The 20,693-nt window shown below is 50.3% G+C and overlaps 1 protein-coding gene across 6 annotated transcripts in view; it reads left to right on the top strand.

The window, feature by feature from the left end:
• Positions 1-16,286, top strand: part of NRP2 (neuropilin 2) — an 89,914-nt gene extending 73,628 nt beyond the window's left edge. For 2 of the 6 annotated variants that reach the window (XM_076342433.1, XM_076342432.1), the window contains exons 16-17: positions 12,113-12,181; positions 12,850-16,286. In XM_076342433.1, the coding sequence (XP_076198548.1) occupies positions 12,113-12,181; positions 12,850-13,103 (323 nt within the window). In that variant the 3' untranslated portion in view covers positions 13,104-16,286. Of the gene's footprint in view, positions 1-1,666; positions 4,380-12,112; positions 12,182-12,798 lie in introns of those variants that run through there. The other 4 variants (XM_076342431.1, XM_076342430.1, XM_076342435.1 and 1 more) reach the window with 2 other exon arrangements.
• The last annotated feature ends 4,407 nt before the right edge of the window (positions 16,287-20,693 follow it).

Here is a 20,693-nt window from a genome sequence, read left to right as displayed (position 1 = left end):
TTGGTTTTGACGGTTTGTTTGTTGTAGCTGTGCATCTGGGTGCAGTGTTCATTCTTATTTTTACTCCCTCTGCCCGGGTTTTGGGGGATGGGGAGGGGAGTAAAGCCTTGTGACTGGCGGAGGAACCATCATTTTGCCGCGTCTCCTGTGCCACCAGCAGCAGAAAAGCCATCGCCATCCCAAACTTGCCAGCCTGCTGGCAGGGCAGTGTTAGAAGGGGAGGGCAGAGGCCATGATGCGAGATGCCCTTGCTGCTAGCAAAGCTGGCTGCATCCTGCACTGTTTTGTTTTTTCCCCTTGGCATCCTCTGAGCCTGCTCAGGAAGCCAAGCTGGAGTTTGGTTAATGCAGAGCTCAATGATATGCTGACGCCAAACTGCAGGAGCCCCCAAAATTCTGCTTGCCAGCACCCAGCCAGGGGGCTGCCCCCCACCAGCAGGCCGGGGGCAAGAGGAGAGGGCAAGCGGAGTGGGGGGTCAATGTGTCTAGTGGCAGAACGAACCCTTCGGAGAGTTTCCCCGGGGTCTTTGTCGCCCTTGAAGTAGCCAGTAAATAAATGTGGTGCAAAAGTGCATCTCTCCCGAGTTATTTACAGCTCGCCCCCGCGAGCGGAGTTGGGGAGGTGGGAGCAGCATGTGCAGGAGGAATAGTGCAGAGCCGTTCTCGGGCCGTGGGCGTGAGCACAGGCACCAGCGCTCCTCTCCTCAGTGCCTGCCGGAGGCGCGTGTGTGTGCATGCTTCTGCGGACTGGCAGTAAGGTCCTATGCGCATCTGATCACCAGATGTGCACCGAGCTGTCCTGGGATGACCTGGGAAGCAGGAGCAGCGGCTTGCAGCCGTGCCCTGCCTCCCAACATGCTGCAGCTGCAAGAGTAGGAAGGGTTAACCATCATTGGGCTGAGCCTGGGCGCTGCCTGCCCTTGAATTCAAGGGAGGCAGGTGCTTTTCCAGCCCTCCCTAGGTGTGTTTGCTTTATCAGCATGAATTCATAGGCCTGGCTTGCTTAAGCTGCAGAGAGGATGAGTTTCTTATGTGAGCGTTGGGTTGAATTTTGCAGCCTGTGCCAATCGTAACCATCCTTTCTCACTTTAAAAAATAATAAGGAAATCTGTAAGTCTGTGAATGGGGCGCCTAGTGAGACCAGATCTGTGTGCAGAGCACTTTCAGCCAGAGATCTTCTTCTCTGTCTTTTCCGTAAGAACGACAAATGTTTCTCCCTGTAATTTCTTTCCCAGTCTCCTCCAGTAACTTCCTTGGCCATCTGAGATTATGCTCTTCCTCCAATTAGGAATGTGATGTGTTTTGTCACTGCTTGACAACATCTGCCATGTGGAGACAAAACCCGGCGGCTGATCTGGAGGAGGCCAAAAAAAAGAGGGGAAAAAAACATTTGTTGATGCCAGAAATAACAGTAATAATAGCGTGCATATGGAATTTGTATTGCGATCCAGGCAGCCTGATTAATTAAAAGGGAAGAAAAAGGCGCTTGAATATGCGGGCTCAGCAAACACCAGGCTGTGCTCCCCCCCCGAGGAGCACACCCCGCATCCGGAGGTAGCCCCGGGACCTTGTGTTACTCCGTGCTGTACTCTTGAAAGCATGTGTGTTTCTTTTTGTGCGTCTGCATGCCTCCCACCTAGCAACCCTGTTCTGTGTCTCCTCCCCAGGGGCAACCCTCCTGCCAGGGACCGAGCCCACAGTGGACACGGTGTCAGTGCAGCCCATCCCAGCCTACTGGTATTACGTTATTGCCGCCGGAGGTGCTGTTGTGGTGCTGGTCTCCGTCGCGCTGGCCCTTGTGCTCCACTACCACCGGTTCCGCTATGCGGCCAAGAAGAGCGATCACTCCATCACCTACAAAACCTCCCACTATGCCAACGGGGCCCCCGTGGCCGTGGAGCCCACCCTAACCATAAAACTAGAGCAAGACCCCAGCTCACGCTGCTGAGAGCCGAACAGGAACGAGAGAGCAAACAAAACACAAAACAGACAGACAGACAGAAACTAAGACTTCAAATACGTTGCCTCAGTTTTGCACTTTTTTCCTTACCTAGCATACGTGTGAACTCTTAGACATCTCCGTCCCTCCTCCGTCCCCCCAGCCCTCCCCGAATCTTTTACAAACTCTAAACTAATGCTGCATCTTGGATCGCCAGAAGAGACACACCGCCCCTTCACTTCAGAAGTGAACACTCCCTTTCGATTACTTTTCGAGGACTCTTGAGGTGTCGGGTGGGGTTTTTTGTTTTGTTGTGTTTGTTTGTTTGGGGAGTATTTTTTTGTTGGTAGGCTTGTTCGGTTTGTTTTTTTCTCCTCCCAGTAGGCAACCTGCAAGGAAACTTGATGGCGAGCCTGGAAACTTGTGTGTGCGGCTCGTGTGCGTGTGTGCTAAATCTGTGTATGCAAGTGTGCATGGGAGCGCGTGCATCTGACTGACTGAATGTATATTTAGAAACAGCCCCTTTTTAATTTGCTTGTTGTTGCTTCTACTTGCACAGGGAATGTTTTTTTTTAATTTCCCCCCCTTCCCGCCTCCCCTCTGGAAGGTCTGGGACATGTTTGTGGTAAATACCCTGATTTGTTTACTTGGGGAAGAGAGCAATGCTTTTTTGTTGCCTTATCTAGCTTTGGCTGGGTTTCTTGTTTGATAGCATTAATGTCTCGGGTGCAAAATGAGAAGAAGAAGCCAGGCTGGACAGTAGGAATGTCCGCCTCAGATGGCTAGAAGAATCCAGAGAGGTTCATAGACGTCCAAAAAGTAAGATCTCTCCATCTTATTCTTTCTGCAGCCAACATGATAACACAGCCATTGTTTGGAAGGGGGGGGGGGGGAACCCTCCTTTTTCCCCACCCGCAAGTGAATCTATTTAAAGTTGCCTTATATCAGAGAAGCTCATAATGAATGTTTTGTTTGTATCTGTTAAAGCCAGCCTTAGGGTAACACATAGACTTCAGCAGGTCTAAGGTGGATGCTAAATACTGTAGTTTCTTGAGAATTGAAGGTTTATTTATTTTGTAAGTATCCTCACTTTGGGTGCTGATGGTTCTGCTTTTACACAGGGAAGGGGGAAAGGGCTCCTCCTTGTCTTTCTGCTAGAAATGTTCAAGGGACAAGTAAAATTCCCCTTTCTGAGTTTTGGGTTTGTTTTTTTTCCTCTGCCCAATTCATAGCTGCTGAATCATAAAAATTGCCAGTTGACTTTCTAGAATGTCAATTAGTTTTGCGTTTGCTAATGTTCTGCTTCTTAAAGCATCACTAACATCTAGCAAGCAAAGCCTAGCAGGCGCGCCTGGGGGGCCCAGCTATTGCTGCTGCTTTAACCGGGGGGGCAAGATGGACCCTCCAACATGCCTCCGACTGTTGAATGGCCCAGCGTATTGTAGTGGAAATGCCTTATATAAGTTACTGAATGATGACATGCAAAATTGGTTTGAATTGTTAACTCTAATCTGTTTGCAGGCAAAAAAAGTACCTCCAGTGAGCAAGGTTCTCCATCTTGTTTGTGTTCATTTGTGATGAGTGATCAGATTCCCTGCCCCCTCCTAAACTTGCTAGTGCTCCCCACCCCTCCTTCGTCCATGAATATTGCATAAAATGAATCGAGGCGAGCAGCTCTGTTAACTTCCCTGCAGTCTGGGGAAAAAGCGGAAACACAAACAGTGCTGTGCGTACTTGGTACTGGCCCCTATTGCAGCGGAAGCCTCTCCCCAGGGGATCTCTGTTGATGGGGGTGTCACACTCCCCTCCCTCTCTGCCTTTATTCATGCAGCCTGTTTCAGGCCCTCGTGCCCTTTATTCAGCAGATTTCAGCAGGACCCCCTCAGCAGCAGCAGCAAGTGTCTAAAACGTGCAGGGAGCGCAGAAAAACCCAGGGCAAGCATGTTAGGGGTGGTGGCTGCTTTGGGCAGCATCTCCCAGGGCCCCGACTCCCACCAGCTTTGCAGCACCCCCATGCGAGGGTGGCAGGGGCGTGCCTGTCCCAGCAGAGCTGGAAGGGACCTGTGGGAGCTCCTGTCACCTTGCAGGTCTTGCTGCCCAGAGGTCCCCGGAGAGGGGCTTCCAGGGCTGGGGTGCTTTCTCTGTGAGCCTCCTCGTTACGCAGCACTGGTGTTGCGGTGTGTATGGTTTGTGATGTGAAATCCCACCCCCCCCGCTTCAGCCAGCTGCAAATTAAAACAGATGTGAAATATTGGCATGCGCTTGCTGCATTTTCAGGTCAGCCTAAGCCATGTCAGCAGATGATACCGTCACATTTCCAAAGTCAGTTCAATCTCCCTAGGTCAGATGATCCCCTCGCTTCGACCAGGTTCATCCCCATGGACTTTAGCAAGTGTGCATCGGTGTGTCAGAGAGGAGAATGTGGCACCCTGTCTTTCAAACCAAAATCACCAAAGACAAAACAGAAGGTCACTTCAAGATTTTTATTCCTAGTTCTCCCCTGCTCCTCGAGCCCTGACATCCCCAGCATTGCCCAGTTGCCTATGTGTGAAAAATATCTTGTGGAAATTTGAAACTCTTTGAAGATGTATTGTGTGGAATGTAATAAAATGATGATATTTTTATACAAATATCTGGGGTTTTTCTTCCTTCTTCTTTCTTTGCTAACAAGAACACTGTCGGTTGAAGCAAAGTGGTGTTTCAGAACTCCGTGTTTGCTTTCGGAGCATCAGGGCTATATCCTTTAGGGAAGTGAAGCTCCCATTCCTGCTGCATGCAGATTGGCGGCTAACCCCCAGCTCCTGGCAGCGGAGCTGGTGTGCACACCCTGCTTCAGTGCACTCAGGATCGGGCCATTAATAGCGGCTTTTAGATCCATTACATTTGTACCAGTCCTTAGTGGGAGTTTTGGGCAGCTGGACTGACACTTAGGATTGTTTGGGGATTTCACTAACATTGCTTAAGTGCTAAATTGCTCAATGTGATTATGCAGTATTTCTCTGTCCGGGGCCCCTGGAGACAGGACATCCGACTTCCCAGGGCCCTGGGGGCCGACTTGGCTGCCAGCTCAGCTGAGCCATGCACTCCATCCCCAAGCACAGCGAAAACTGGGTAAGCCATTACCAAAATTAAAAATGAAAATGGCAATGCGTTCCTCTTCTCTAAAATCCTTGCTGGGCCTCCGCATGTCAGACTGTGGAGGAGAGCTGCACAGAAACGGCCCAGGTGCTGCGGCACTGAGGGTTTGGAGAGGTGTGCGTCCCCTGCCTTCCCTCCACCCAAGTCCTCCCAGCTTGTTACAGGGACCTCTGCTGCAGCATTTGTCCTTCCCATCTTCTTCAGGTGCACCTTTCGCCCCTTTAGAGGAGTCAGCAGCATCACATTTCATGTGAAATATATTTTGCTGTCAGTTTGAGAGGTTTTTCTTTCCCTTCTGCAATTATTTTCCTTCTATCATACTCTTTATCCTGGCATACAGCTCAGCTCTGCAATGAAACTTCCTGGCTTTACTAGGAATTCAGGCCATTGACAAAAAAATAATTCAAATGTGATCCCTCACTTTGGCTGTTCAAACACAAGCAAAGCTGAGGACCCATGCCACCTTTTTTTTTTTTTTTAATTGTACAGCAAAGCCCATACACTTGTAATTTGCATTTTGTACACTTCAGTGACTGTCCAAGCAAAATTCAAAACAAATAAGCACATGCGAAAAACAGGGAGGGAGACACTGGCTGATGGCTTCCCAACGAGGAAGAAAAAAATTCTGTTAAGTAAACAGACGAAAAGGGAGGAATCGTTCGGGGTTTAATTATTCCATATGTGCGCTGCAGCCAGATTGACTGGAGAGTTGGGTGCTGCTCAGGCTGCTGCACATCATAGGGAAGAAAGCAGCGAAAATTAGCATGCTTTGTTTAAGAAAATAAATACAACTTAGTGTGATTTTGATGCAACTTCCTCTGCAGGTAACTTCAGGCGTTTAAGAATCTACTTAAAAAAAAATGGGGTAAAGTTTCTGGGGTAGCAGTAGGGGCTCCATATTTCAGGGAGTGGCATTAGGGGTGGAAGCCTGATGTCTCTGGCATGCCACGGGGCAGGTCTGGACGTGGCTACCCTAGTTGTATGTGGGGTAATGGTGTCGGTCTTTTTATCTCTGCAGTTGCTGCCATGTCGTAGGGAAAGCAACTCCGTGCGGCTGGTGGGAGAAGGCCCACGGGCACACTCTGTAAGCGATGGGGCAAAGCCAGTGGCAAACAGGGGTGTGAAAGAGGGACCGATGGCCTGGCAAAGCGAAGGGCTCTGTGGGGAAGGGCTGTGCTGTGCCTCGCCCGGGCAATGTCAGCGTGCCCGAGATGGATGATTGCTCAGGAGCAGGCTGCAAAGTGCAGTGCTCATTCACCCAGCCCAGAGACTGGACGCACAGCCGGGTCAGCCTCCTGCCAGGGCAAGTGCCTGCAAGATGACACTTGGCGCAGGGAACCCAGGGCTGCTTTCTCCCGGGCTGTAAGGGCGAGGTTGGCTTTTTCCTGGGCAGGGATGGGTTGCAGTGCCTCTGCTGGGAATGCAAAGGAATGAGGTAGAAACGGGATCATGCACGGGGCTGTGTTGGGATTTTTGCCCTCTGTGAAAACCTGCTGATTCTATCGGGGCTGGCCCCAGCTTAGCCCATGCCAGGGCAGCAGAGCTTGGCACGCAAACACCAGGCAAGGGCCCCGAGGCAAGCTTGGACAGCCTCTTGGCTTTCCGCCACAGCTCCTCCATCAGTGGCTTTGGCGGCTCTTAGCAGTGATTGCAGGCGTGATTGCCAGTTTGAGGAATAGTGTTGTTAGCCATTGCCGCTGTAAAAACAAACAGCAACAACAGGGAGGGCGATAAACATATCAGGATGCTGCAGAGCTGCCGGCTTCTCCCCGGGCTCCGAGCCTTTGCACGGCAGCAGTGGGCTGGCAGCGCTGCCCTTGTGCTGAGGAGCTGCTTGGTTTGGAACCGGTGAGCTCTGGCATGGAGCGCCGAACCTGAACGGCAGCTCCTTACCCAGGTAGTCCAGTGCTAAGAGAGGGGGAGAGGAAAACCACGCTGTATAATGCCACTGTAATGCCATACGCATGCACGCCGCCGGTGCTTTTTCCCTGGCCTTGTGCCAGTGCCAACGAGAGGTGTGGGGGAAAGGGTCGGGCTGCAACGGGGGACGTGGCTGCTGTGAGGAGGGTTTGGCAGGGTCCCTGATTTGGGCAGCCGCATTGGCCATCTGCCGTGCATGCAGCGAGGGCAGGGTGCCACGCGTCGGAGGGCAGCACTGGGGCTGGAAATAGCTGCTTGCTCGCGTTCGCCTCCGCACCAAGCACCCAGCCCAGCTTCACATCTCTGCTTTCGGTGAGGGTCTTCACCTGCCCAGCTGCGCTTCCCCATCTTCTCTGCATACGGGAAGCCCAAGGAATGCAAGAGGCTCCTCGGTGCCACCCGGTTTGAAGATCGTGCTGCGGTGTGCACTGCCGCCGGGGCAGCCCCGAGGCAATCTGAGGATAAGGTCCGGGAGTTCCCGCGCTGCGGAGGGCGGCCGGGCCAGGGGAGAGGCTGCTTGTTTGCTTTCTTTCATGCTCAGCTGTAGCCAAAGCACTGTTTTAATTTGAAATTTGGCAGGGATTTAGCCCTTTTGTAAACTAAAATTGTTCTGTGTTTCTGGAGGAGTGGGGAAGAGAGAAGTGAGGCGGATTTTCGGCTGGAAATAGAGCAATGGGGAATTTGGAGGGGGTGTTTCTGCCTGGTGCCTGTGCTGCTGCTTTGAGAAGCACTTCCCCGTTCACCGAGGGTGGGAGGTGTCACCCCCCCCCGAGCCCCCAGAGCTCCCAGCCGGAGGAGCAGTGCTGCGCCGCTGCCGCCAAACGGAGTGGTGTCAAGGCGAGGCCACAGCGGCTGCTCTGCTATGTCAAAACAAAATGATGTGTGTTGGAGTCACGCTATTGCTACAGAGAGAAAAGGGCTGGGAATGAGCAAAGGGAGAAAAGTGAGGATCAGAGCGGAGCTGGAGCTCTGCCTCTCTCTGCCAAGGCTGGGGAGCAGTAATTTCTGACCCCGTTTTCCTGGGCTTAGCTGGATTTAACGTTTCAGGCCCTCATGGGCGCTGTTTGGCAGCAGAGCAGCTGTGCACCTCTAACGCTCCCCTTGCCGGACAGGATAGCACTGGCTGAGATGGCTGTTGTGGCAGCAGGAGAGAGGGGTGAGCACTTGCTCTTTTGGGGGAAGTGAGCAGCACGCGGTTGTTTCCCCGCTGTTGAAAGGACCGGAGGGCAGTTGGCTACACCTCTTTTGTACCAGGAGGCACAGCCACAGATGTTACTGGAGAATGAAAGATGGTAGGTAGCAGAGCCCACAAGCCACCATCACCTGGTGCATCCCCTTCGGCCCCAGAGCCCGCAGACCCCTGCGGGAAGTGGGGAGCAGGAACACAGGGATGGCGGGAGCGCATCCCGGGCAGTCTCCAGGCCAGGCTCCACTGCGCCAGAGAGGCTGCAGGCAGGCAACAAAAAGGGCTGGAAATTGCTGCAAGTTTGATATATTGTTTGGGAAAAGCACCTCCTGCTGAGAGGCTCATTTTGTTCACCTAGAAAGAGCCCGAGAGGCGCCATGGCCACCATCTGCAAATGCCTGTGTGTAGAGAGATCCATGGTGATAGCCAGAGCTCTGCCCTGGGATGGAGGGACCCGGCAGGAGGCAGCACTCGGTGCCCAGACTTAAACCAGACAAAGTCAGTCTAGAAAGAAACAGCAATTTTTTTCTCAACGGTGGTCATTTGCCTTGGAGGAATGTGTCTAGGCTGCAGCAATCGGGACTGGGTGTCCTCTCCAAAGCAATAGCTCTTGGCTTGGTGCAAATGTCTCTGCATGAGGTGGTGGGCACTGCTGGTAAGCCTGTGCAGGCAGGCTGGCATTGAGCGTGTGTGGTGGCAGGAAGTACATGCCAGTCCCTATGATGGTCTGACCTCAGCTTTGCAGACGTGAGCTGCCTTGGGCAGGTTTGGAGAGCTTTCCTGCAAGAGGCACGTGTATATCTGTGGTGGGACACCAGAGAACCTCGCCTGCTCTTGTGCTTATCAAGCACGTCACGCCCGCTTCCAGTAACCCCCACGCTATCCCAATCCCTCCTGCCCCTGCTACTATTTTAAAACAGATGTACATTAAAGCTCCTTAATCGCTGCAAATACTAATTCTCTCCTGCTCTCCCTCCATGTGAGTTCATACGACCGTGGTACTTAAGTTGCTCCTTGTCTTTGATTAGAATCTCATCTTTCTTTTTTCAGGTCCCATAAATTAGCCTTTTAGCTGGCAGTGCTCTCAGATCCAACAGATAACAGCCTTTTCTTGGCATCCAGCCGTTTCCAACAGCATCGCTAACATCATCTTTTGGACATGACCGGCTAGGTGCTCACAGCCATCATTCAGGACACACGCTTTAAAAAGGGCCTTTCACTTAGGAGAAAGCGCTCGTCCTGTTTAAATACAGTTCCCCCTAACTTTCTTGTCTACCCTTCTCCAGTATATTTTTTTTCCTTTTAAAATGCAAAGTAAATTGTGCCTGAAAGCTGCTCTTTAAGGAAGCAGCTCTCCACAGCACAGGGCAATGCATGTTTCTCCCATTCTGCCCAGCAGCTTGGGAGCAGGGCTTTTCTGGGGACCACTTTCCAAGGGGGTCACTTTCCATGGCCTGCTCCACTTGTGACAATATTGCTCAGATTTGTCACAAAGGAGCCTAACTGATGACAAATAGCAGGCTAGTTTCTGTGACGGGAAACCATTTCCACTAGGAACTGAACTGAGACCACCAGCTCAATTCCCGCAGACAGCCACGCAGCCAGAGCTGATTTTGTTAATGACTCGAGAAACCACAGTATGGAAAAAGAAACGTCGAGTTGTATTTTTCCAAAGCCAACATAGAGCCCTGCGTGACAACATACAATCTGATAGCAATGAAATGGTGTGTGGGGAGCAGAAGAATAAGGACCTGAGGAGGAAGGAGAATGGGCGAGGAGGAAGATATCATTTAAGCAGGACTTGGAGTCATATTAGCATGGGGAACTGAGAAAATCGCTAGAAGAGTAAATAGATTTTGGGCTGGGCTTTTTGTATAAATGTTCTCTCTTTTCAAGTTTTCCCAGTGCTCCTTCCTTTCAGGCTGTAAGAGCTGGTGTTCTTTCAAAAGTGTTGATTAACCGGTACTTTGTTTTTTCTGGCTTTTCCCTCAAGGCTACCCTGGGAAATAAAAGAGCACCAAACTGCTAGCTTGTTCTCACACAAAATTTAGAGGAGCTACAATATGGAAAGGCAAAAGATTTCCAACAGCCTTTCCCTGCACATGGGCTCCTTGGGCAGACCGTGGTCCAATTTCCACCTTTGCTCGTCTTCGAGCAACCTACAGTTTCCGTAGGGTTGTGTGGGTGACATGGATGGCAAATTTCACTGCTTGTCTTCTGACGGAAGACTAGCAAAGCAGACGTCTCCGTGTGTGAACTGCTTTGCAAGTTATTTTTCCACATGTTCGGCTCTAAATGTTTGCAAGAGGCCCTCAGGCAGTTCTCCCAGCCCTAAGATGTTGCCATCTGGGCCTGTCGTTCTGGAAGTGTTGAGAAATCATGTGAACTCACTGGGATTTACAGAAGATGGTGTGCAGCTATGTTTCTTCAACAAGCTACCAGCAGCCTTGAGTCAGCTTAATTACCTGGCTCACTAGATGCAGAGCTCATCATTAGGAGGGGCAAGTGTTGGGTTTTGTGTGTTCCTGTTGCCAGGTTCGCTTGAAAATTCCAAGAAATCCCTTAATCCTTTGAGTGCGGAGGGCAAAAGACAATTCTGCCCAAAGAATGGGTATTTGGGAAGGTATCATCAGTACCAGCACGGAGGATCACTGCAGTCAGGTGTGAGGTGGTGTTGGGGCGGCGTGGCATTCAGCAGAGCCACCTGCTCTGGAAATGAACCTCAAAACATTACTGGTGGGGATTGCCTGATACCTGGGATATTGCCTGGGATAGCAAAAAAAATAGATTTGACAATTCAGGAGGCCTTTTCCAGTCCTAAATCTCTGTGTAAATATGCACAAGTATTCTTTTATAAGGTTTTGAATAATTTCTTTGCATGTGGCTTTTTAGGCACAAGTTACATTCTTTGGCTTTGGTTGGTTTTAAGTACTCTCTTAAAACTTCTTGCCGTTCTTGCGCAAGATGTGAGGTAACCTTGGTTTTCAACCAAAACTATTTCAAAGGTGTGACTTCTACTGCTTTCTAGTAGTCCCTGATTTTCTGCATTCCCGATCATTTTGAGGTGCCTTCTCAGTTGAGCACCCCAAGTTACAGTCAGCTTTGAAAAATCTAAGCAGATCAAAATGAAAGGGCATTTTCTTTTGGAAAAACTGAAAACACGGTAACTATACGTAGAGATAATGCTAGGAAGACTGCACAGGAAAATAACTTTCTTCTGCTCAGATTACAGCATGTGCATTTGGTTACTAGTGCTTGATCTGTGCTGAACAATAAAAAGAAATGTCACCACTAAAAGGAATTTGGATCAGAGAAATGTTAACATAAATACCTAGATACGGACACCCATTTGCTGCTCTCCCCATTTCAACCAGCTTTTACATTAAAACATATAATGATGATACATGACTTCCTCAAATTACTATGAATTTATCTGAAACCCAAAGAGAAACTGGGTCATTGAAGCTCTGTGTCCAGTAAGATGTATGGGAAAAGATGAAAAGTAGAGTGTGCTAAATGGATCTAGCATTAGTGGCAAGTAATGATAGGCACTAAGATCCTATTCAAAGTTGTAAGGATAATACCCATGAGCATGTTAATAGTGAATTATGGCCATTATGCAGGCACCAATGACAATGGTTTAGTGCTATTCAAGTTATCTGGTTTCTTTGCTTTTCGCTCGTTCTCTTTTCTTCTTAAAAGCTGGTCATTTGGGGGTCATGAAATGTGACGTAGTGGGCAGATCCTATTCTCTCGAGTGTGCAAGAGTCTTCATTGACTTTGGCCAAAGGAAGAAGAGGAAGAGTTCTTCCTCCTTCCATGAGGAAGAGCCTTGCAGTAGTTCAACTATTGCTTTCTTCTGGCCGGTCTCTCAATCCAGTGACCAAAGGCCTCTTTAAACAAACAGTGCTTCCCATTTTGTTGTTCTAGTGAACTTCCCAAGAATGGAGGATGACTTTCCGATCTCTGAGCAAGACTTTGAAGACAACGATGATCCAGGTTGGTACCCAAATGCCACATGGGCAGTTTTTCTGGGGGAGCTTGTGTTTCAGTATCAGATGCTACAATTACTCACAAACCTCAGCTTTAATGGGGGGGTTACGAGCTAGAACACACTTGAGAACGTACACTTAAGTGGTGGCTCAGTGCCTGGACAAAGACATTAGTTTTCTTTTCTTGTTCTCCTTTTTCAACAGCAAGCAACCTTGCAAAGTCGATATATTGTATTTGTGTTAGGACAAGTGGAACTGATCTTTCAAGCATTAATTGCTGCTTGCGTGGCATTTTGACTTGTAAATGGAGAAAATTAAGTCTGGGAGCTGTGACAGATTGTTTCCATAGTTTTGAACCCAATGGCACTTGAAGGGCCAAAGTTTCAGTGGGTGTAAAATGCTAGCATGCTATTTACATAGCCTGTAAAAGTGAATTAGGGCACCTAACTTTCTTGGTAGTTTGGTGCTTTGCATTACTTCTAGACCTGGGTTAGAGAATACTGCTGAGATATACCTATGGGGGAGCTTATACTCTTATAAGGCCATCACAACTCCAAGTAAGAAATGCATAAAGGTGTCGGGGGGGAAGTGATCCCTGGATAATAAGTGCCCATTCCACTGCAGATTACTTTGGATCGGATAGGAACGACACACTGTTCTCTACTAACTCTCCAGGAACCCCAAAGCTGGACAAAGAAAAAAGCTGGCTCTACACCCTGGATCCCATCCTGGTGACCATCATAGCGATGAGCTCCCTTGGCGTCCTCCTCGGGGCCATCTGTGCCGGTCTGCTCCTCTACTGCACATGCTCGTATGCCGGGCTGTCCTCACGGAGCTCCACCACGCTGGAGAACTACAACTTCGAGCTGTATGATGGCATCAAGCACAAGGTCAAGATGAACCACCAGAAGTGCTGCTCAGAGGCCTGATGGGTGCCCTGGGGATCACCCTCGGTGTTGGCACCCAGTGAGGTGGGCTGGCAGGGGCTTACATTTTTTGCTGTTTTCTATTGGAAATGAATGCCATAACGGGGAACGAGGGGCAGAGGAGGAGCGAGGGGAGGCGCTGCTCCTGCTGCCAGCTCCCACCGTCCGGTCACGCTCCACCAGGACTGAGCAGGCGTTCCCGCAAACCGGACTGTGCCAGGCGAGGGGGAACCGAGACCCTTGATTGTTGGTTCATCTTCATTTTCTGCTGATGCGAGTGGCTGGGACGTGGCGAGGGAGACTGGTTTGCCTTTTGGATGTGAGAAACTGAATGTTGATCGTTATTTCCCACCTCCTTTCTCTGGTGAGTTGCTGAGAAGGCTGAGGGATTTCTTCAGCCACCCTGTCTTTAGAAATAACACACACACACACACACACACACACAGAGACCCTGTCAATTTTAGACCCTGTCCAGATACCTTTTTGGCTGTAGGGATTTGTGCACTTCACACTAAGTCCAGGAAGCTGCAGTGGAAGGATGTTGTTACCTTCAACTTTCCTTCTCCTGGTAGGGAGGAAAGGTGGGATACTGGCTCTGGTGTCGATGGTAACAACAGTGCTTTCTGAAGTCGTTAAGAAATAAACTAGAAAGGAAACCCTGTGTGTAGAAGCACCTCTTTGAGAGAAGCTGAAGAGCCTTAAAGTGATTTGTGAATAAGAGCCATTTATTAAATCCAGATCTTGGATTGCAACAGCTGAGGCCTTCATCAGGAAGGCCTTTCTTTGAATCTCCCACCCCACTTGATCCTGCCCTTTTTCTTTTTTTTCTTTTTTTTGCTATAATGAGAAAATCGCAGCAAACAAAAGATAGAGCCTGCCAGGCTCCCGGTGCTCAGGCGACGGCTTTGGGAAGGGGGCTTCACTCGGGGTTTGACTTGAGGCACAGCGCTGAGGCCTCTCCAAAGTGCCAGGGAGGGAAAATGAACAGGGAAGGAGGCTGGAGCCATGCCCACAGCCCCGGGAGCCCGGCCGTGGCGCCCACTGGTCCCCCTCGCCTTTGCGGTGCTCCCCCTCTCCCTGGAGCTGGGGGGTGCGAGCTGGCACTGTCAGCACCAATGGACCAAACGGCTGCTGTCGTATCCCCTTTGGAGCAAAGCTGTGCTGCTCCTGACCAGCAGCAAAAACCTGAAGTTTTATTTATGAGCTGTGTTTTGTTTTACTTTGAACAAGTGCCTTAGAAGAAGTATTTTTCCTCCATCTGATGATCAGTGCTGTATCAAACAAGAAGTGAGGCCTTCATCCTTCCCCAGCAAAACACTCTTCTTCACCACTCTCTACCAGGTAGAGCCCGGCTGAAGAAGTCTGGTCCTTCTACTCTCAAGTGGTCTGGCTACATTGTCTGGCAGCTGATAGCTCTCCACTTACCACTGTGCCATGGGAGAGGAGTGTTATGAAAACAATTTAATGGGGAAAAAGAGTTCAAATGCTGGGCCCCAAACCAATGCCTTCATTTCCAACTCGGTGCAGACGGATCGCCCCTGTCAGCTTGCACATATATAAGTGAGAAACCTTTCCAGCACGTTGTGTTTGCTTTTCCAGGGGCTCTTTGGAAATACCTGACATGTCCTGATTTTACATTTTGCCTAGCAAATAGTTTGGGTTGGGGATGGATTTTTTTTCCTCACCAACCGCAGAGCGCCGAAGGTGTGATGTGCTGTGAAGCTCAGTTTGCACAGCCCCTGCAAACACTTCCTGCAGGAGGCCAGGTGTTCAGGGAGACGAGCAACAGCTGGAGAGGAGATGAGCACGGACAGTGCCACAGCTGCTCCTCGGTGCGGTGGGAATAGGAACATTTGTCTAGTGTTTCATGAAAAGCTCCACCAGACAGTAAGTTTTTAGGAAAAGAAAGAGACTTCTCCACTGTAAGAAAGACACGTGTTACTGGGGAAGCAGCAGCTGTGTCATCAAAACATCCACAGTTCATACACGCACACTCAGAGACGCGCACACACAAAGGCCTTCATTTTTTTAATTCACACTGTGCACCCAACAGAAATGGCAGTAAATGTATCTCAGATTCTCCTTTCGAATCACCTTATTTCTTTTGGCATTCTTCGTGGACAAATTCCCCAGGGGTGTTATTTTACTGTACAAAAGAAACAGAGGCAGTAAGAGGAAATGTACCAGACCATTTCAAAGCTGGATTGCTGCTGCTCAATGATTTTATCCCCTTCAAATCACAGGTGAGGGGAAGGATGAAAGGAAAAGGACCATACAGTAGAAAAGTCGACTTAGGCAAACAATAGGTGAAAATATATAATTAAAAAGGTGATGTTATGGTGTCTAGTAGGCGTACAGAGAGAGGAGTTCGTATATACATATATTCAGAAATAGTGTGTTTGCACACGCACGTGAATTCTCTGTATGTATCGTGTATGTGACTTATTCCGTGGGACTGACTCGTGTTAATATATCTCTTGATCTGGGGCAGGAGAGTACTGCTGATCTTGGCACTAACTTGGCATGGGCCCAGCAAAGCGTCCGCCCTGCGTGTCCCACTTGCCCCTTCCAGACGGGGCAGGGCCCACGCGCGTGTGCTTGCCGGGCGGGAGCAGGCCAATAATGCTGCAAAGCCGATACCTCACTTACCTCTGCTGGGTGCTTTACTGTTCTACAGAAAACTGTGTTTGATTGTAACTTCAACAGGGAAAAAAAAAAAGTCATCCGTGCATTCAATTCATTGCATCCTCCTCTGCAAATAGATTAGGTTTGCTGATCGCAATTCCCTCTGTGAAATTCAGAAAAGAAAAAAAAAAAAGAAATTGGTATTAATGCCATTGCTGAAATGGGCTGTTGCCTCCACAGCCTTCCCATGGCGAGGAAATGTTGCAACCGGGCAGGCTGTAGTGCTGCGTGATTTCATTTTGTGTGAAGGTGCCAGGGGTGAGCATGGGAATTAAACCATTAAGAAATTATATGCAGAAATGGAACTTCTCCAAGGTTTGCAGTTCAAGGTATTTGACTGTTCACTGGCTGAGCCAGGACTTATGGACTTAAAGAGCTTTTACTGTGATTCTTCGGTGTAAAAAAAAAACAAACAAAAAATCAACAAAAAAAAATCAAACTGTGTTTATATGATTTGTATAAAAACCTTTTAAAATTACTATTTAATAAACATTATGGTAGAGATTATGTTGCAGTGACTTTTTTATTTATGATGGAACAACAAGAAGAAAACCGAACTGAGAGGGCTATGGGCAGCCAGAAACCCCCAGGAAAACCGAGGCACGGCTGGAGGCGCGTGGGGCCGTGCACACCGCCCTCCTTTGCTGCGCACTGCCCGTCCCCCTGGGGAGGTCACCTCGGGCTGCCTGTCACCCCGAGGTGACGCGGGGCTGTAACGCAGACCCTGCGCATGCACGTGGCCTCCCACTCGGACACAGCCTCTCCTCCAAAAGCCAGGGATGGCTGGAAGCGGCTCTGGCCCAAGAGCAGCACCTGAGCACAAAGCCAAAAGCGGTCCCTTCCTGCCACTCTGCGCCGCTGCCCAGCGCTGCCAGCGATCCCAGAGAGGAGTGTGGTTTTAGGCTAAGAAAAACATCATTTAGGACTAAGACGGCTCGGTGCTGAGCAGAAAGGTGCAGTCAAGGCTTTGCAGTGCAACCACGTAGCATGGTAATGGCCAGCTGGGGGGATGAGGGTTGGGACACTGTGGGGACACCCTGGCTGCATGAGGGGCTGGGGGTGACAGAGCGCGGCAGCACAGGCACCATGCAGGGAGCAACCTGCACCCTCTCTGCCTCCTTCCAGCCAGCTTCAGGGTGCACAGGGGGCCAGACTGTCCCAGCTCAGCCACCTCACCAGAGTACAGGTGCCAGCATGCCCCTGTCCTGGTCCCACGACCCTGTGATGGCGGGCAGTGACTGGACCAGGAACATCCTCTGTGGTTTGGCTTCAGCCCCATCCTTGGGTGTCACAAGAAGCATCGGGCAGCAGGGACTCGTGGCAAACCCCAAAGCCAAGCCTGCCCCCACACACTTGTCTTCTCCACCCTGTCCTGCCACCCTGCTCACCCTGACCCAGGGTGAGCCTCGCATCTCGCAGAGGTGCCAGCACCCTGCTGCTCTCCACCACCGGCCGGCCAGGAGCCAGCGCAGAGCTGCAAGGAACCAGCTGGAGAAGCAGTGGGGCGGAACCTACAGCATGGAAACTTGTTTATTTATGGGCACCCTGACAAACGAGGGAGCCAATCCATCAAGCCCTGGGCACCTCCAGAGCAAATGAAATTTTGCTGCCGCCTCCTTACCTCCAACGCGGTGGCCCCCTCCCAAAGCGCACGTGTGTTAAAGAGGGTCTTTAAGCGATGAAGGGCAGCTGGCAGCTTAGATGAAGATGACAGTGTAGCTGCAACCTTGACAGCTCTTCCCTCACCCAGGAATAAAGAACTGATGTGCAGATTGATACCTGGGGGAGAGGCTGTCAGCGAGCAGGACGGAGACGGCAGATAAGCGACTCAATCAGTGTCAGTCTTGTCCTGCCGTAACACCGCCTGTAAATCACTGCGGTTAAAGAGGTGCCTCTGCTAAAGCGAGGAGCAGAAAGCAGGTAATAGAAAAACAGGCAGCAAAACAGATGTGTGCACCGGCTGGGTTAAAAGCCTGATAGCTGGGCTGCAGCTGCCACCTGGGCACAAAGGGGAGGCAGGCACCCACTTCAGGACATTTAAATCCTTTGGGATTTTTAGCAGAAGCTGGGATTGCATTTGGGTGGGCTGCTCTGTGGTCGGCAGGGTGGGGTGGGACCCGGGGAGGGGGGGCCCTGTGTGCATTTGCCATGCACACATGGGTACCTGCCACCAGCGGAGGCTGGAGTGTGGGGGGGCTGCGGGGGCGCTTCATGTGGCACAAGAGTAATCAGCGGCTGAGCGGGCTAATAAAATCGATTTCACCATTCTCAGCCTGCTCCAAGATGGGGATCCAGCCGCTCCAGCACGTCCTTGAGAGTTGATTGCAATTGTGCACGCACCCTCGCTGTCTCTCTCACCCCTTCTTCTTTGAAATATTCCTTTGCTTTTGGGTTAATGGGAAATCTTTTCAAATAATGACTTGCTCTCTGGACAGCTGGGGGCTTGGCAGTGAGGGGGAGCCATGGGGCTGAGCTAATGAGTGGATTCGTAATTAATTAATTGCAGGCAGGTGCAAGCAGAGTCTCCTGTCGCCTCTCTCTCCTCTGTCGCTCTCTGAAGAGCTCCTCTGTCTCCCGGAGCCTGGCGCTATCACCAGCCATCCAAGGGGATTTTGCAAAACCTGGTGCCGGCTTTACTGTGGACAGTGACATTGGCAAGCAGGACGGAGGCCGGTGCTCACGTCCACTCCCCACAGGGACCATGGGGAGCCTGCCTGTTGCAGCACATTGCCTTTACATCTCTGTATCTGCCAGGCTCCCTATGCTTAGACCATGACGACTGGCACCCATAAAGACACCTTCTCTCCACCAGGCAGCTCCCCACTGCCCCTCCCTGGGGAAGTTTGATTGCACTCTTTACAGTAGCTACACTGACATAGTTCACACCTCCCAACTTTACACCCCAGATGGGCCAAACCCACCCGAATGTGAGAGGCGATGATGAACCCCCAAGCCCTGACTCCTGGTGAGCTGAGCACTGGGGACCCTACTGCAGCCGGTGCCACCGCTGCTGTGCCCACGCCGTGTCCTCTCAGCCTTACTTTGGCTGCTCCGGTGGGTGCTCAGCAGAGCCCTGTGGCTATAAATATGGAGGGGACCCCGAGTTTTGGTCCGTACACATTCATAGCAAAATTTGCATTGAATTCAATAGGTCCATATTGTCACTCGCACTGATCAGGTAGGATTAGGCTTTCCTATCAATGCCTGTTACACACAACGACCCATTTAAGGCAACAAATTCACCATGACTAAAGCAGTTTAATAGGAAAATAACTAATCCTTAGTGTGTTGACAGGGAATGACTCCTCTCTAGGCTCCTGCATCATAACTCAGTTGCACCACTAATATCTGAAATGGAAAGCACTGAATTAAACACTCAGCAGCTCTACCCCCGCCTTGGCCCAGGTGCCAATCAAGGGAAGAAATACAGCCCTGCTTCCTTGTGCTGCTGTGGAGCGTGGAGGGCTGCGGGATGAGCCAGCATGGGCTGGTGGCTCAGGACTGTTTGCTGCAAAAGGCTTTGCTAACATTTCCTTGGTTAAATGTTTACAAACCCGGAGGAAATAGCTGTCCCAGATGTTGCTGATAATTTCCTATCAGGTCCCTCCTGGCATGGTGCACGGCTGCTTTGTCACCCTTTGGATCAGCTGCCAATCTCATGCTTAATAATGGAGTTGACTGACTTCTTCACAAATGCCATCAAAACTTCTAGTACTATTTTTGCCCCCCTGGTCTCTTGAGTTTATACAGAGAGTAACTCTGCCCTGGCCTCAAGCCCAGCCTGCTTTGCAGCCCTTGAAGCACACTCCCAAGCAGAGTGGCCTTCAGCAGAGGCACAGGGCAGCTCTTCTCTCACCCCACCACCTTGCCAATGGGCTGTGTTGGACAACAGAGGCAGCCTTGGGCTGTGCTGTCCCTTGGGAGGTGCTTCCCAGACGTGTCCTGCTCTGCCACACCAGCAAAGGCGAGGAGCTTCTTCAGCAGCCTCCAGGGACAGCCATTGCCAAATGAATGTCAACCTCATATTTTAAGAAGACATTCAATGTGCTTACCAGAGCTGGGGAGCCCTTTACACCGCAGCAATAATCCAGCGCTCGGCCATGAAATCCTCAGCACAGTGTCACATCCATCCCTTTCAGTAGAGAAGTTTTATTAACTTAGGGTGTGAAAAGTTTTGGAGAGCAAAAAGTCTCTCTCCCTCCAAGAGAAATAAGGATGATTTAAGCAGTCTGGGTGCATTTGAGATGGAGAGCAAGTCCCCCAGCTGACACATCAGAGGGAAAAACTGTAAGCCAAGGCTGCATTTATTAAAGAAGGAAACTGGGGCTCCGTAAAGCCAACCTTTTTAAGCACTCCACGAGAGCATTTTAATAAAAAGCACAACAAGCCCACAACAAATCACAGCTTGGAAGCAAAAAAAAAGTCAATTCCTGTCAAGTTTTGAAGAATCATCTGAGCTTAAGGAAAAGCAAATTCCTGCTATGGTCCCCTCCCCTGCCCTCCGCTCCCATGCATGGAGCAAAGCCACCCCAAACGCTGCCTGCGACACGCTGCAAATCACGCCGGGGAGTGGGGAGGGGGCGGGCAGCTGCCGACCCAGCCGCAGGAAGGCCCACAGAAGGATTGAAGCTTAAGGAAAATGAAATTTATAGTCGGAGCATTAAAATATTAAAGGGCCTTAAAGAACAGCCATGAATCTGACTGGGGGGGGGGGGGAGGCAAGTCTGTCATCAGGCAGAGACAAACGGCTGCTGGACTTGACAACTCACATAAATCTGGCAGAGGAGAAGAAATAAAGCCCAATCAGACCCAAAAGTTAAAAAAAAAAAAAAAGGCGATGAAAAGATTTTGGGGCATAAAGAGTGAAAAGGAGAGGGAAAGCTAAAGAAGATAAGGAGTTGAAAGCAG

This window comes from Aptenodytes patagonicus, chromosome 6, assembly GCF_965638725.1.
Source record: "Aptenodytes patagonicus chromosome 6, bAptPat1.pri.cur, whole genome shotgun sequence".
Classification (NCBI taxonomy): domain Eukaryota; kingdom Metazoa; phylum Chordata; class Aves; order Sphenisciformes; family Spheniscidae; genus Aptenodytes; species Aptenodytes patagonicus.
This window is presented reverse-complemented; position numbering and strand designations above follow the sequence as displayed.